This window comes from Theropithecus gelada, chromosome 4 (genome assembly GCF_003255815.1).
Source record: "Theropithecus gelada isolate Dixy chromosome 4, Tgel_1.0, whole genome shotgun sequence".
NCBI lineage: Eukaryota > Metazoa > Chordata > Mammalia > Primates > Cercopithecidae > Theropithecus > Theropithecus gelada.
Genome location: NC_037671.1, coordinates 161,108,190 through 161,123,985, shown reverse-complemented (window position 1 = coordinate 161,123,985; position 15,796 = coordinate 161,108,190). Strand labels below are relative to the sequence as shown.

The following is a 15,796-nucleotide window of genomic DNA, read 5'->3' as shown; positions in this document are numbered from 1 at the left end:
TCAGAGGAGTTTAAATTTAGTGAAGAAATAGAGCCACGTATTATTAATAAGCCAGAAATCCTGATGAAAACATTAAAGAAAAATTGATTTGTGACTTAACTCTTATTTTACACATTTATCTTACCAGCTTTTAAATATATTAATATTTTATAAACAGCTTTATTTCTTATTTTCTCTTGTTGGCTTCTGGATCTCTTATAGGAGAGGATATATTATGTTCATAAATGTTCTCAAAGAATTTGAAATTTTCCTGAAAATGGGGTAGAAAACTCAAAGACTATATAGTTTGAAGACTAAAAGTTAAAAAATAGATTTATACTGCATGTCTCAAGGTACACATCTGATTGTTCTGCCTGTGACCATCATATACTGTCAGTGGGTATATAAATTGGTATGACCTCCACAGAGGACAGTATGACAATATCTATCAAAATTTTAAATGTATGTTCCCTTTGATTCAGCTCTTCTACGTGCACATGCTCATACATCTACACAGAGATTTACGACAGCACATTGTTATTGCTCAGGGTCTGAATTCTTAAAATACTGGAAATAACTTAGATAACCTATCACTCAGTAGGTAACTGGTTATATAAAATAAGGTATAGTATATAGACAATAAAATACTGTATAGCCATTAAAAAGATTGTTAGATTCATGTTTCATGTGTTGATATAGAAAAGTCTCTTAAGATATATTTTAAGTTAAAAAAAGCAAGATGCAGGCTGGGTGCGGTGGCTCCTGCCTGTAATCCCAGAACTTTGGGAGGCCGAGGCAGGTGGATCCCTTGAGCTCAGGAGGTCAAGACCAGCCTGAACAATATGGCAAAACCCCATCTCTACTAAAAGTACAAAAAATTAGCTGGCCATAGTGGTGCACACCTGTAGTCCCAGCTACCCAGGTGACTGAGATGGGAGGATCACCTGAGCCTGGGAGGTCAAGGCTGCAGTGAGCCATGACTGTGCCACTACACTCCAGCCTGGGCAACAGAGTGAGACCCTGCCTCAGAAAAAGCAAGATGCAAAGCAATAAGGGTACTTTGGTACAAAGTGCATGGTGTGCATTATCAAAAAGTTAGAGGTGGAATACAACAGGATCTCAGGTTAGAGGAAGACAGTTGTTTTACTGTTTATTTTGTGTTGTTTAAGCTTTGACAAAAGCTATCACTGTCAAAATTTATCCACCTTTTTAAGTGAATTAAAATGTTTAATATCATTAAAAGCCTTCCAGTAAGGTATTCCCATGTAGAAAATCCAAAAGGTATTATGTGCACAAGTGTTCATAGGCAAAGTAAGTGCATCTTAAGAAAGTATCAGAATTATGTTCTCCTTCTGTTAACTTTTAAGGTGTGTTCTCACAGTGGCATTTATTTTTTCAGTCATTCAGTAAATACTTATTGTGTATACTATATGCTTTTTATTGAAGTAAATTTTTAACTTGAGAATTTCCTTAGAACAATGAGCTTTGAAAATTGGTAGGAACCTTGAAGACCAGTGTCCTCTTTTTAAGCAAAAGAAAGCTAAAATCCAAATGGGCATGTCTGAGATCTCAGCGCCAGTTAGTGGCCTAGCTGCTGGGAGAACCAGTCCCAGTTCACTCCACAAACCACCCTGAATGATACCAGGAGAACAAATTCACCTTGAATTTGTCCTTGTCCTTTTCTTCAACTAAAATAAAGTCAGTTCCAATCACTTTCAGTAGATTTAGTCCTCAAATGACTAACTTTGGAAACATTTAATGGTATCAGAAATGCATTCTTTAATATTAAACATTTAGAGGAAACTAAAATATTCTAAATTTATGTTTTTTCTTTTATTTATTTTTTTGAGACAGAGTCTCACTCTGTCGTCCAAGGCTGGAGTGCAGTGGTGCAAATTCAGCTTGCTGCAACATCTGCCTCCCAGGTTCAAGTGATTCTCGCACCTCAGCCTCCCAAATAGCTGGGACTACAGGCACGTGCCACCACACCCTCGTAATTTTTACGTTTTTAGTAGAAATGGGGTTTCACTATGTTGACCAGACTGGTCTCAAACTCCTGACCGCCAGTGATCTGCCCCCCCCTCAGCCTCCCAAAGTGCTGGGATTACAGGCATGAGCCACTGCACCTGGCTGGTTTTTTCTTTTAAAAAGTAACATTTTAATTTCTATGCCATGTAGTGTCCTCAAGGTTTACACTCTAAATGTTGTTTGATTTTTTTCCTTTTGCCTACAGTATTAATAACTCATAGATATTTGTAGTTATTACCACTGAAGGAAGCAGCATATTGAAATAGCTTTGAGGGGGCATATTTTTTCCTGAAATGAGGAAAGAACCTGTATTATATAAAGAAGAAAAAATGCATCCTATTGTTGAACGATAGTTTTGGATTGTATTTTTCATCCAGCTTTTGATACGGTTAAGTCTTATCTAATAAATTGTGAGCTCCTCAGACACAAGGCCACCTGCTTGTTCAGTCCTTCCCATCCCTGAGCTGACTCAATGTGATAGACCTGTAAGGCACTTCAGACATCTTTTATCAACTATTTTCTCCCAAATCCTTTTAATACTCAGAATCAGTGTCATGTTGGAAAAAATGTAGTCATAGACTGGAGGATATCACATTGTTTTTTAATAAAAAAGAGAGACAGATGGTACTATTGATTTTCAGGATTGAGACTAGAGCGTGTGGTTAATGCCTTATTCTACATACAAACTAGAGGGCTGCTTGCGTTCCCAAAGAGTGGAATTCAGTATGTCTTCAACCTCATTGTTAACATATTAAATTATGCTAAAAATTAACAGTAATACATTTTTCTTGGAAATTTGAGGGAAGCAAAGGCCATGCTTGGTTAATACAAAACCAAAGAACCCATATTTGTTCATTGTAGACCACTTAATACAGCCCTAACTATTAGTTTTCAACCTGCCTATATTTGATTTCCCTCTTTTTTTCTTTTTTTAATCCTCCCCAAAGCTGCAAGAGAAATAGTGTGGTTAGAAAGAGAAGAGCGAGCCAGGCAGCACTACGAGAAGCACCTGGAAGAGCGGAAGAAGAAGTTGGAGGAGCAGAGGCAGAAGGAGGAGCGGAGGAGGGCTGCAGTGGAGGAGAAGCGGAGGCAGAGACTTGAGGAGGACAAAGTGAGCCGCTCCCGGGAAGAATATGAGGGGCTCCTCTAGTTCAGACAGGCAGCAAACTTTCTGTGAAACCTTGCAATCAGGTGCAGGGTGCAAAGCAAAATGGTTTCAGAGTGATCAGCTTTACAGATGGCTACAGTTTCTAGGGAGTTCGGGGTATGAGAGGTGGCGACTGGGCTGATGATTAGTATTGCCACAGAAGCTTTAAAAGCCCATTTCTCTGGTCCAAACCTATAACTTATTGAAGTGCAATTCGTCTGTACTGGGTATTAAGACCACTCCAAGTAATTGCGTTTCTGTAGTCTTTACCATCTGCAAACATTTACACATAGATTATCTCATTTAACCCTTACTCAATCCTTTAGCGTGCATTATATGTCAGTTTGTACAAAAATAGAAATTTAGACTCAGAGGACCCAGAGTGGGTAAGTTACACAAGGTCATACAACTCAATAAGTCATGGGGTCAGGGTTACCCATGTTCTCAGATTCTGAACTGTTTTTTAAAATATGGTATATGTGTTAAGCATCAGTTGAAGCTAAGACCTGCATTACCATGCTTATGTGTGTTCATGAAAGCATCACACCCTAGTAGTAAGGGTTGTTTATTTGAATGCCTGTTGTTCACCAAAGGCTTTATGAACTGGGACCTAAAGACTTCAGTGACCCTCCGAGATTGAAACTAGTCTCACCTTAAGGTCTAGAAGTTCAGCTAGAGATCAAGAATAGTAGGGTGGGAATTGAAGTAGTACTCCTCACTCCATTCTGCCTTAAACTGAAGAAGCTTCAACCAACCAGCTGGAATCTAATCCTCAGCTCTTCTATTCCATTTAAGGAACGCCATGAAGCTGTTGTACGGCGCACGATGGAAAGGAGCCAGAAGCCAAAACAGAAGCATAACCGTTGGTCATGGGGAGGCTCTCTCCATGGGAGCCCTAGCATCCACAGTGCAGGTAAACAGTGACCACTTTCAAAATTAGTCTCTATTTTCCTGAAAGTAACAGTGTGTTTCCTTCTTCCTTCTAAATCTATGTTTGCTAAACAAAAATCCTGCTGAAATAATTAAACAACAATTAAATGAATCTTTCACTATTTGAGGATAAGAGGGTGATGGAGATAAGAAGTAAGGATCTCTTTCCCTTAACACAGGCTAATTTTCTCATGTTACAAAATTCCTTAAAGGAAGAAATCTATACCGTGTTTCTAAATAAACATGCTAGCTTCAACACTACATTATTTTAGTCCTCCATTTGCATTAGGGTTTCAGGATTATGGAATAAGTTAACTAGTTTTATCTTTTTCTCTGGAAGGATTATAGTTATATTGACTGACCAGAATCAATACTATGAGCTTATGTATTCTGACCCTAAAGTATATGCAACACTAATGCTCTGTAAGAAAATGTATAGGTTTATTGAGCTAGAAATCGTAAATGGCTAAGCTATTTCCTCCTTTCTGAATGGACATAAAATCATATTGAAATTTGGATTTACTGAAAGGCTTTATTTTTGTACTGTAAATTCAATACCCCTGGAATTTTGCATAGTGTGTCGGTTTTTCTTTTTTTCTTTTTTTTTCATTTGTGTGAATCTGATAATCTTTTTTTTTTTTAATTTATTTACTTTGAAAAATCATTGTTTTACATTCTGTCCCCAGGTGGTTTTGTTGAATCATCATTCTCCTCTCTCGATTTAGCAGGCCTGGACCACCACTTCATAACTTTTGGTGGTACTAGAAAAGCTGGTACAGACATCCCTGTGATTGCCAATTGCCTGACCTGTAGCTAGCACCTCGGACCTAGGGCTGATGCATCAATAGCTGAAGCATCACCACCTTAGTCATCACGCATGCTTAATACCCTAGCGCATAGATGTAGATCTGGGATTGGCACAGTGTTTCTTAAGTGTGATAATATGACTCAGGTGACTTAAAGGTGTTGAAATAAAGTAATTACATGTGGAACGTTTGCTTTCCCTTTAAACAGTCATTTTGGTTTTCTATTTATATTTTTTCTTTTTTCAATATCAGTATTAAACCTTTAAAAAATGTTTTTTAGCTAAAAAAAATTACCTGGGATCAAAGTACATCTGGTTTAGCTTTTTTCTTTCCTCAATCATTACTGCTGTTGCCAATTTTAGTTTTAAGCTAAGTAACTGTGGACCTCTTTTTGTTTGCTTATTCTCTTCTCTTTCATTGTTAACATACTATAGATCTTTTATAACTGCTTTATTAAAAAAAAAAAAATCTAGGATCAGGTGCAGTACCTCATGCCTATAATCCTAGTGCTTTGGGAGGCCAAAGCAGGAGGATCCCTTGAGGCCAGGAGTCCAAGACCAGCCTGGGCAACATAGTGAGACCCCATCTCTACAAAAAATTCTTTTAAAAATTTAGACAGGCATGGTGGCATGTACCTATAATCCCACCTACTTAGGAGGCTGAGGCAGGAGGATCACTTGAGGCCAGGAATTTGAGGATACAGTGAGCTAAGAGTATGCCATTGCACTCCAGACTAGGAGACAGAGTGAGAACCTGACTCAAAAATGTAATTTAAAAAATTAAAAATTTTTTTAAGTCTAAAGAATATCACCACAACTTACTTTCTTATGACAATGAACCGAATATGAAAGCACTTCTGTTTTCTTGGTTCTTCCTGACCCATCAGTAGTTGGTGGGACACATATTAACTCTGTTATACAGATCATTTACATATGAGATTTTGTTGATGGGATAGTTTTTTATATACCTTTCATACAGTAAAGCTGGCAGGGTATATATTTTTATAATTATATTTTTGTTTTACTTGACTTCCTGCTTTACATGTGTATGGCAGAGATATACTGTTAGATCATCAGACATTTTTGAGGAGATGTTAAGCTGCTTAGCTTAATTTTTTGCCTCCACACTCAAAGTTTAATATATGTCATTTATTTCTGCCACTCAGAACAAGAGAAACCAGTGTTGCATTTGCAAGCTGTTGGGTAAAATTCATTTTAATATGGGTTGTGAATTATAATAAATTTTTCCTATACTGGAATAGAGAAGTTTGCCTGAAAATAAATGGGATTTGCCAAGTTCTCAAAGACCAGAAAATGATCTGCTATGATCTTGAGAACAGCAACCAGGTCTTACTCATTTTGAATACCCTTTACTTCACAACGATACCTGATGTATTATGGGCACTCTATCATGATTTCCTGACCAACAAACACATCATAGAAACTGTCTACATTAAAATTCCTGTCTTGGCCAGCTGCTGGCCATCAACTAGCACTGGACTGTAAAACTTGATACAATCAGCTGGGTGCAGTGGCTCACACCTGTAATCCCAGCACTTTGGGAGGCTGAGGCATGCAGATTACCTGAGGTCGGGAGTTCGAGACCAGCCTGGTCAACATGGTGAAACTGTATCTCTACTAAAAATACAAAAATTAGCCAGGCATGGTGACACATGCCTGTAATCCCAGCTACTCAGGAGGCTGAGGCAGGAGAATTGCTTGAGCCTGGGAGACAGTGGTTGCAGTGAGCCAAGATTATGCCATTGTACTCCAGCCTGGCCAACAGAGTGAGACTCTGTCTCAAAAACAAAACAAAAGCTTGGTACATTCAAAACTTATTCTTTTGTGCGTTCGTTTTGTTTGGTAAGAAAAAGATTAATAAAAACTATCTTATATATTAAGTAATGAACAAATTCATGGTGTGCCTCCATAAGTTTAACAATTTATGGCAGATTTAGATGCTTTACTACTCAATAGTACTTTTTAGGATGGGAGGATCCACTGTAGCTCGTTTTTTCCACTTACTCTGAAGCAGAATTAAATGTTTTTAATAAGCTGTTGAGAATCTGCCTGAGGATAGGCCTGCATGTGGACACAATTTTCCCCCAACTAAAGCTTAACATATAAAGCAATAACAGAAAATGTACTGCTATAAAATCACCTGGAAATGACTTTCATATTCCTCTTTCTTCCCTGTACCTCACATGTCATCACTAGGATGTTCCTTGTGATGTTTGACCCTAAATCCTTTCTTTATGTTTGGATTGCCCTAAGAGTCCATCAGCTAAGTATAAATGTGAGGCACAGAAGTGTTTTTCTTTAATAATAAAATTGTTTCAACCATTAAAATGAATCCCAGCTGAAGATAGAAATGTCTGATATTAATCAAAGACTTGCTTATTACCAGTGCACTATAAATAGTAGTCAAAACTGCATGGGGAAAAGTTGCAGCAATTTTTTTTTTACTGCCAAGCTTAGACCAATGGGTACTGAGTTTTGGAAGCGTCTCCCACGAGGAATATTTTTTAGTTTTAGAAGCAGGTAACAACAGAAAAATAAAATAAAATACAGCAAAAACCCCTTTCTCTTTGGCTACTATAGATCAGAACATCCACCTGCCTCCTGGATAAGTAAGGAATAAGACTTTTTAGGCTTTCATTACATGCAGTGTTATTTGAGGAACACGATTTATCCTAATGAGCATGATTATGATCTGGGTCCACTATGCCAACAGCATGCTGCTAATTCTTGCTTTTTATATGCTTATTTCCCTTCTGATTTGAACTTAAGAATTCTAAAATTATGCCGGGCACAATGACTCATGCCTGTAATCCCAACACTTTGGGAAGTCAAGGTGGAAGGGATCTCTTGAGGCCAGGAATTTGAAACCAGCCTGGGCAACATAATGAGACCCCATCTCTACAAAAAAATTAAAAAATTAGCTGGGCATAGTGATGCCTGCCTAGAGTCTTAGCTACTTGGAGGCTGAGGTGGGAGGATCACTTGAGCCCAGGAGATCAAGGCTGCAGTGAGCTATGATCGTGCCAGCCTGGCCAACAGAGCAATATCCTGTCTCCCCGCCAAAAAAAAAGAAAAGAAATTTTAAAATTACTTGACTACAGGATAAACAATACTACTGTTCATGAATGTGTGTGCTAATTCTACATTTGTAGCCACACTAACTCATAGCCACAGAGGTGTGGTTCTTAGTAGACTTTTTAAATAAAGAAACGTTTCTTAAAAATCCTTTCCACACTTAGAATGTTTATTTTTCTTTTTCTTTTTAAACAACAACCACCCTTCTTCTATAATAAACTTTAATGCCTGGGTAAAATGACTCTGTGAGCAAAGTTATCAGCAGTTATACAGAACCTGGTGTTCTTTTTATCCCCGAGTTTGCGAGTTTGCGTTCTGTGTTACCAGCATGTTACCACCCCATTGTTCCTTCTTTTGGAGATTTCAAAGGCATTTGCTTTTATGGTCCTCTTTTGCTTCATAGTGTGCCTCCACTATTTTAGAAGCCCTTCACTGGCCTTCCTTTTGTCTTCATCCGCTTGTATCCTTGAATTTCCATGGCTGACAAGCTGGTGAAATAAATATTTATTTTATCCTTTAAGAGAAATGAATTTTATTTCTAATCCTTTAAGTTACCTTTAAAATGTCCACTTAGAAACTGTGTTATTATGACAGATCTAGAAATAGAGTGGAAAGCATCCAATCCTAGTTTTTCCTTCCATCAGTGAACTAGGAAATTGCAATCCTGCATGTTGGCTGTCAATTAGCATTATCTCCGTTTGTTTTAGATCCAGACAGGCGGTCAGTTTCCACCATGAATCTTTCGAAACATGTTGATCCCGTCATTAGCAAGCGGCTCTCCTCCTCATCTGCAACTTTACTAAATTCTCCAGATAGAGGTACAGTCCAAAGGAAAACAAAAAAGTGTCTGTTATTTACTTAATGCTTTTTTTCTGGATGTTTACAGATAAAAATAAACATCTGAAGTTGCTTTCCCTACGTTTCTTAAATAGGAAGAAAAAAACTTCAGAGTAAAAAAGCAATAAACGGCTGAGCAGCATTTTCCTTGCGACAAGAACATTTCTCATTTTAGAACTTGGCTGAGTGATTGCATTTAGCAGTGACGAAAGCGGTGCTTCTCTCAACTTTTTAGTAAATGAGTTTACAGCTCCAGAAATCACCCACTTATCCAGCAAAATGCAAATAATCTTTGTTATGAACATTTCTTTTACTTCAATCATACTGTCTTTGGCTTTTCATCTGTACTTTGGGAATTCCAGGCTCTGACTTTCTTTAAAAACTTTTTAAATGATTCATGTTGGTAGATTTTATTTTGCCAATTTACTTCTCATTTAACCAAATTATTTCTTACTGCATTTCTTAATGTGTGCTGTTGGTTTTTTGGTGTCCATTCATTAACTCTTGAGGGATCTGGCCTAATTTCAAGAAATCATCATAATTACAGCCTCCTGAAACATTTAATATTCATAGTCCTTTATTAACATCGTTTGAATTTTGAGTTTTATTCATCCTATGGATTTACAGTACATGAATGTTGAGTTATTTATAAAGCAAAAGTTTTGTTTTACATATATCATAGAATGAAAAAAATCAAGCTTTTAAGATAAGCTGCTTGTTTTTACATAACTAAGATGATTTTAAATAAAACCAAAGAATTGTGCAATATGAAGCCCATACTCTTTAAAAGTAAACAATTGTGGTTACTATGAGTACTTTATTAAGAAACTGATTGGGAAAGTTTCAGTGTTTATAATCTTTAAAAAATGTAATGTGTGCATGTTCTGTATGTGTGTATGTATATTTATATATTTTGTATTGTATAAAAGTTGTGGTGTCATTGTAATGTACAATATTCTGTGACTGTTGGCGTTATTTTATAACTAATCTCTTAAAATAGTAAATGTTTGAACAACTTTCCTTTCTTGTCTTTTAACCAAAACCATTTCTTTTTGTTTTTTTAACCTAATTTGCCTAAACCATCAATATTAGACGTGTAGTCAAATTAGGAGCCTTTCATAAATATTATGAATTTAAATTTCTTTCATAAATATCCTTTATTTTCAAACCTATTCCCTAAATATAAGACAAGATACAGCATGTGAATGTTATTCTTACAGTTGTCTATTCATCTTTTCTTTGCAGTTGGTCACTTAGCACTTTAGTTTCATACTTTTGTGAATCTGGATCTGAGACAAACTATAATTAGTGTTTAACACTTCTTTAAAACTTTATTATCTTTTACAATCCCATAGCTGAAATTAGGGTAAGGGTGGGAGTAGGGAGCTGGACAGCAAACATGGCAATATTCTGTCCATGCTGTGGAATGACATTGAATTGTCTGTATCAATTAGAAAGATGTGTTCTAGACTCTCTGCACGATAGACCTTCTTAAGGCAGTAGAATCTTGGAACTAAGAAAGATCTACTGGATAGATCACCTACTCTAGTTGGGGTGATAGAGTCCCTAAGAGATTGTGAGCCTGTCTTTAATGTCCTACAGGCTAATTGTTGCAGATGGGCAACTCCTCACCCATGTGACTGCCACACTGCATCCTCAGTTCTCACCTTCATGGGTGTCCTTTCTTAAATTGACTCTGACTCCATGCATTCTCTCTCTCTCTGTGTGTGTGTGTGTGTGTGGTTAGAAGTGGTAAGGAGTAGAGAATTAGGACATAGGACATCAGGGTTAAGGGAAGTTCAATAACCAATTCATAGGTGGGGCCAGAAAACTGCCCTGTGAATCATGGTAGAGGCCCAGAAAATAGAATACTAAGCAGAAATAATAGGACAAGAGGGAGAACATTAGATTTGAGAGTTCTGCTTCTCTGCCTCCTTACCAAAGAACTGTCAATCAGTTCCTGGTCTAACAGGCCAGGTCAGCCTGAAGGGGCTCCCATGTCTTGTCTAGGAAGGAATTGTTTTCTTTTTAACTTAAGCCCTCAGTAGAACCCTAAAAGGCTTAGGCCTTTTATTTTAGTGAGAATTTTAAACCTTCATCTGAATTTAAATTTATCTCATTTAGAAATTTAAGGCCAGGTGCAGTGGCTCACACCTGTAATTCCAGCACTTTGGGAGGCCAACGCGGGTGAATCACTTGAGCCCAGGAGTTTGAGACCAGCCTGGCCACCATGGCAAAATCCCATCTCTACTAAAAATACAAAAATTAGCCAAGCTTGATGGTGTGCACCTGTAGTCCCAGGTACTCAGGGGGCTGAGGCAGGGGGATCACCTAAGCCTTGGGAAGTCAAGACTATGGTGAGCTGTGATTGTACCACTGTACTCCAACCTAGGCAATAGAGTGAGATCCTATCTCGAAAAGAAAATAATTAAAAATAAATAAAAGAAATTTAAGTAATTCCATTAGTTCTTTCCTGCTATTTTTAAAAGTTGGTTATGCTTTATTATCTCATCAGAAAGCATTCTTACGAGATTGTTAAATTAGAGGAGCTTATAGACAAATATGTCAAGCAGGTATATACGTCATTATTAGATTGTTTGAGCTTTCTCAGTCCTAAGGCATAGGCCTTACAGCTGAGACTAAATTGAGGCTCCGATACCATCAGGGCTCATGTTCTGCTGGAATGTATCCAAACAACTCTACTAGTTATTAGAAATACTGAAATATTTCCGTATCACTTTCCCAAGATGTGCTTCCCCAGGCCCTCCAAAGCCAAGGGAAGCCAGTCATTAGTGTAGTGTCTGTGCCTTGTCAGTTTTTAAATATTTTAATTATTACATCTGAATATAGTATTACATGGAGTGATGAGATTACTTTGGTTAAAGGAAACCTCTGATTATGAAAGGTTTCTGTAATTGCTGGAACAGAACATTGCCACTGGAAATTTTTACATTAAAAGTATATATTATTATCTTTAAGCTAACTTAAATCTGCTTAACCAACTTTTTTCAAGAAAGAACGTTATGAAGTTGGAAAAGAGTAAGAATGAAATTGCCTGCTCTTTGCTTAAAATCCACCAATATATTTTTTTTTTCCAGAATCTTCATCATAGGATTCAGAGGTAGACCTCGAGCTAAATCCTGTCACAGGCTTGTTCTGTTTTACCTGAGCAGTGCTGTTTGTTCTTGTTTTAATTAGAATTAATTGCCAACACTTAAAATATAGAATACTTCATATAACATTTCAGTTTTCTACTTCTAATGAAAAAATCAGGACCTGGCAACATGTGTCTAATTTCTTCTTGGCACCTATTACCTGAAATGGAATAGTGATGCCACGCTTATGGGAGGAAGTGGTAAGGCAGGTATCCATAAAGTTTGTTTAGCCCCAATCATTTATTTATGTTAACTTGCATGGCCTCCAGAGGCCTTTGAGTTTGCCTCTCAAAACTCAAAGGAGAGTTAATATCTCTCCCTTCAGTTTTGGTACTCTTAAAATCAGGCCCCTCTAGGTGAAAAAAACAAACAAAAAAACAAACCAAACAACAACAACAATACACCAATTCTCCTTTATTAACCTTTACTAAAAAGTTATCTTATGGACGCTCTATCTCCATCTTGGTCAAGGCATAGTTATGAATGTGGTGGAAGTAGAAATGTGTTTCTCCTAGCAATATGTTTAGTTCAGAGTATCAGGAGATATAAAACAAATCTCTCTGGATTTGCTTTACACACAGGTTAAAATGGGTTTTTAATCATTTGATTAAAAACCCATTTAAAAACAGATAAAATTTTTGGTCGATGCCTTCAGATTCATGGAAATAAAGTAAATGAACTTCTTAATGGAGAAAGGAGACTTATCTTTTCCATGACAACCCATCTCTGCGGTTGTAAGCCACAGTCATCGTACAGTTTTTCTAAGAAAAGGAAGAATTTAAATTTCTTCCCTTTCTCATCTCTTGAAAATAGTTCTGTTGAAGATTTTCAGTTAATCCTAATCACCTTTTCCCCATTGATTTTACCCTGTAAATGTATTCTAATTTTAGATTGTATTCTATTCTGTTGTTATAGTCACACTGCCATACATAGCTTATGATAGTACTTAGCCCACGGTGCTTTCTAATTGTAACTATTGCAGTAGTTTTTATAACATCTTTTTAATTAATGTCTTAATGTCAGATAATATTTAATTTAACCATGAAAACTCTTCTAATAAGCAAACTCTAACAAACAGTTCACTAATTCTTAAATTCACCAGCGCCTGATCAAAATAGCTACTCTTTTAAATTAGTCACATAGTTAAGGTACTTATTGGAAGTTGATACTTCATTCCAAATAGAAGCAACTATTTTTAAGACAATGTTTAGCAGTATATGGCTTTTATTAACTAAAACTAATTTCCTAGCATTTAAATGCCATTCACGTAAAATATGATATATATACGATAGTTATATAGAACACTGCCCCAGAGGCAAAGGAGACTTGCACCTGCTGTTTGTGGAGTGGAACAGAAGCAGCCTTTTCAGGTGCAGACAGTTTTAAAGACTTTTAATCCAGACATAGTGGCATGCACCTGTAAACCCAGCTACTTGGGAAGCTGAGGAAGAAGAATCGCTTGAGCCCAGGAGTTCAAAATCAGCCTGAGCAACATGGCAAGACGCCTGTCTTAAAAACAAACAATAAATAAAATTTTAAAATAACAAACAAAAAAACTTTTAAGAGTGACAGGAATGTGTCCTAAAATAAAGATATGTAATCACTTCCGTGATATTTGTAGAATTTTGCCAGCTTTACTGATATTTTTGGAAAATAGCTTCTATCGTTTCATGAGCCATCACTGGAAGCTAACCATATAAGCAAAGTAATTAATTTATAATTGGTATCAATTTCCTAACTATGACCTTGCAAAGCTGCAATGTAATTTGGGACCGTACATCTTTGTGTTATGTTAAATTTGTTTTCTAGACTTCTTAGGCATCCACTAGCAATCTCTAGGATTATATTTATATTGGATTTTGGCTTTTCTGTTTAATTTTATCTTGCTTCAGCCTTAGCCTTGTCCTTGGCCAAATTTTTTATATTATTGCCAAAGAGGGACCTGAAAGAACCTGGCTTGCCAAATGAAAAGCTCAAAAGGATTCCCATACAGAACTTTGCATGAGTCTTCTTTCATTTTATGATATCTAATTCCCACATACATACCCCCATGGCCAAAGTAGCAATTCATGGAGATCTAGCGTAATTTATTGGGGCCCCTTTCTGTCTTTTATTTGACTCGTCTTTCATTAACCTGCCAGTGCCTCTATTGGGGTTTATTATTCAAGGTACTTAGGAAACCTTCTGGCTAAGGTGTGTGCCATCAGTCTACTGTCCATCCCAATGCCCATCAGATAGTACCACTCTGGAGTTATAGACACATACCCAAATAATAGCTGAAATGATATTTTTGTTTTATTGCCGGTTGAGTAGTAAAAGAGGGTGGTTAGCAAAATTTGCGTCTGTAAAACTAATTTAGAACCTGCTACAAACTTAACGTCTTGAAGAAAAGCAACCTGGTGGAATAACTGCTCCCTCTGGACAGGGGTCCTGTTGCCCTGATTCTTGGCCTGCCGTCCTCCCTGCAGAGCCTGGTCCTGTGAAGGCCCAGCGTATGGAAGCGATAGGTACGATGTATTATGCCCTCTTGACTCTGAAAAGAATGCTTCTAACATCTTGCTTATGTGGTGACGTTTAGCTCGCCGCCTGCAGCTCAGCCCATGGGAGAGCAGCGTTGTTAACAGACTCCTGACGCCCACACATTCGTTCCTGGCCAGAAGTAAAAGCACAGCTGCCTTATCTGGAGAAGCAGGTAAAACTGTCCAGGTGGAACTTTCCCTATGAAGTCAAGTCCTCCCTTTGAAGCATATTCATCTAATCACATCTCACTTTTTCCTAAAGTGCGCTTCTCTCTTCCCCCGGTGGAAATGTCTGTCGGTGTTGGTTTCATACCCCTGGCATTGTTTCCTCTGGGCATCTGCCTTAGCATCTTATCTGGACATCAGACGCCAGGCAGGCTGACGAAGCCCCTCCCTGGGCTCCGATGGCTTCAGAGGCTTCTCTCTGTTCATAACATGACCCGAAGAAAGTATTCCTTCCCTGCCTTTCCTTCTGCCTCTGTCTCTGAGCAGATGATCCAAGGTAGAAATAATTTAACATGCAATACTAATATATGGACTTGGGAATAAAATCAAAGTGCAAGTCTGTTATTTCAGCATAGCGTTTCATAATGTGGCTGTGGCACAGCTACTTCTCCCTGTGCCAGTCTTTTATATGTAATCTAGGAATCGTACCCTTCCAGAACTCTCAGAGTTGTGGAGTAGGCTAATTGTAATATCCTTGTTTCTTACAGTCTTTGAAATTTATATGAAACATGCTTAGTACCAGTTATGATGATTGGTTATAACTCCTACTTTTTTGAAATGCAAAACGTACCTGAATTAGCCAGTTAATTTAATGATAATGAGAAGTTAGTGTGGAGCCTACATCTAGTTGATAAGGAAGGTACATGTTAGGCATTGGGTAACAGATGTCTCCTGGTGAGTTGATTTAGGTTTTCCCAAATATCTTCGGGGACAGTTGGTGTATTTATATAAACAGTCTAGTAGCTCTCATCTTTGGTACTTTAAAAGCGCTTTGCCCTTGCAAGCCTTTCCATGTTCATTAGCCTACTTTTAAGTAATAATTGCTGGTGGTTTTATGGTGTCTTTCATCTGCAGTGCCCAATGAGTGAATGAATCTCAGTCTAAATCTCATAGTACCCCAGGGAGATAGTCACGAAGGCGAGTGTGGGCATTCCCACCACCTTCTTATGGAAACCAAGTGCAGCGACAATAAGTGACTTAAACCAAAGCCACTTAGAAAATGGGTAGACAGGATCATAAATGTTCTTACCCCTCCATCCTCAATGCCCTGAGTGATGCTTTATGTGCAGCTGTG

The 15,796-nt window shown here is 37.6% G+C and overlaps 1 protein-coding gene across 10 annotated transcripts in view; it reads left to right on the top strand.

Moving 5' to 3' along the window:
• Positions 1–15,796, top strand: part of MAP7 (microtubule associated protein 7) — a 211,308-nt gene that overhangs the window by 160,545 nt on the left and 34,967 nt on the right. For 7 of the 10 annotated variants that reach the window (XM_025382719.1, XM_025382726.1, XM_025382725.1 and 4 more), the window contains 4 exons: positions 2,955–3,118; positions 3,950–4,067; positions 8,693–8,803; positions 14,556–14,669. In XM_025382719.1, the coding sequence (XP_025238504.1) occupies positions 2,955–3,118; positions 3,950–4,067; positions 8,693–8,803; positions 14,556–14,669 (507 nt within the window). The remainder of the gene's footprint in view (positions 1–2,954; positions 3,119–3,949; positions 4,068–8,692; positions 8,804–14,555; positions 14,670–15,796) is intronic. The other 3 variants (XM_025382723.1, XM_025382720.1, XM_025382724.1) reach the window with 2 other exon arrangements.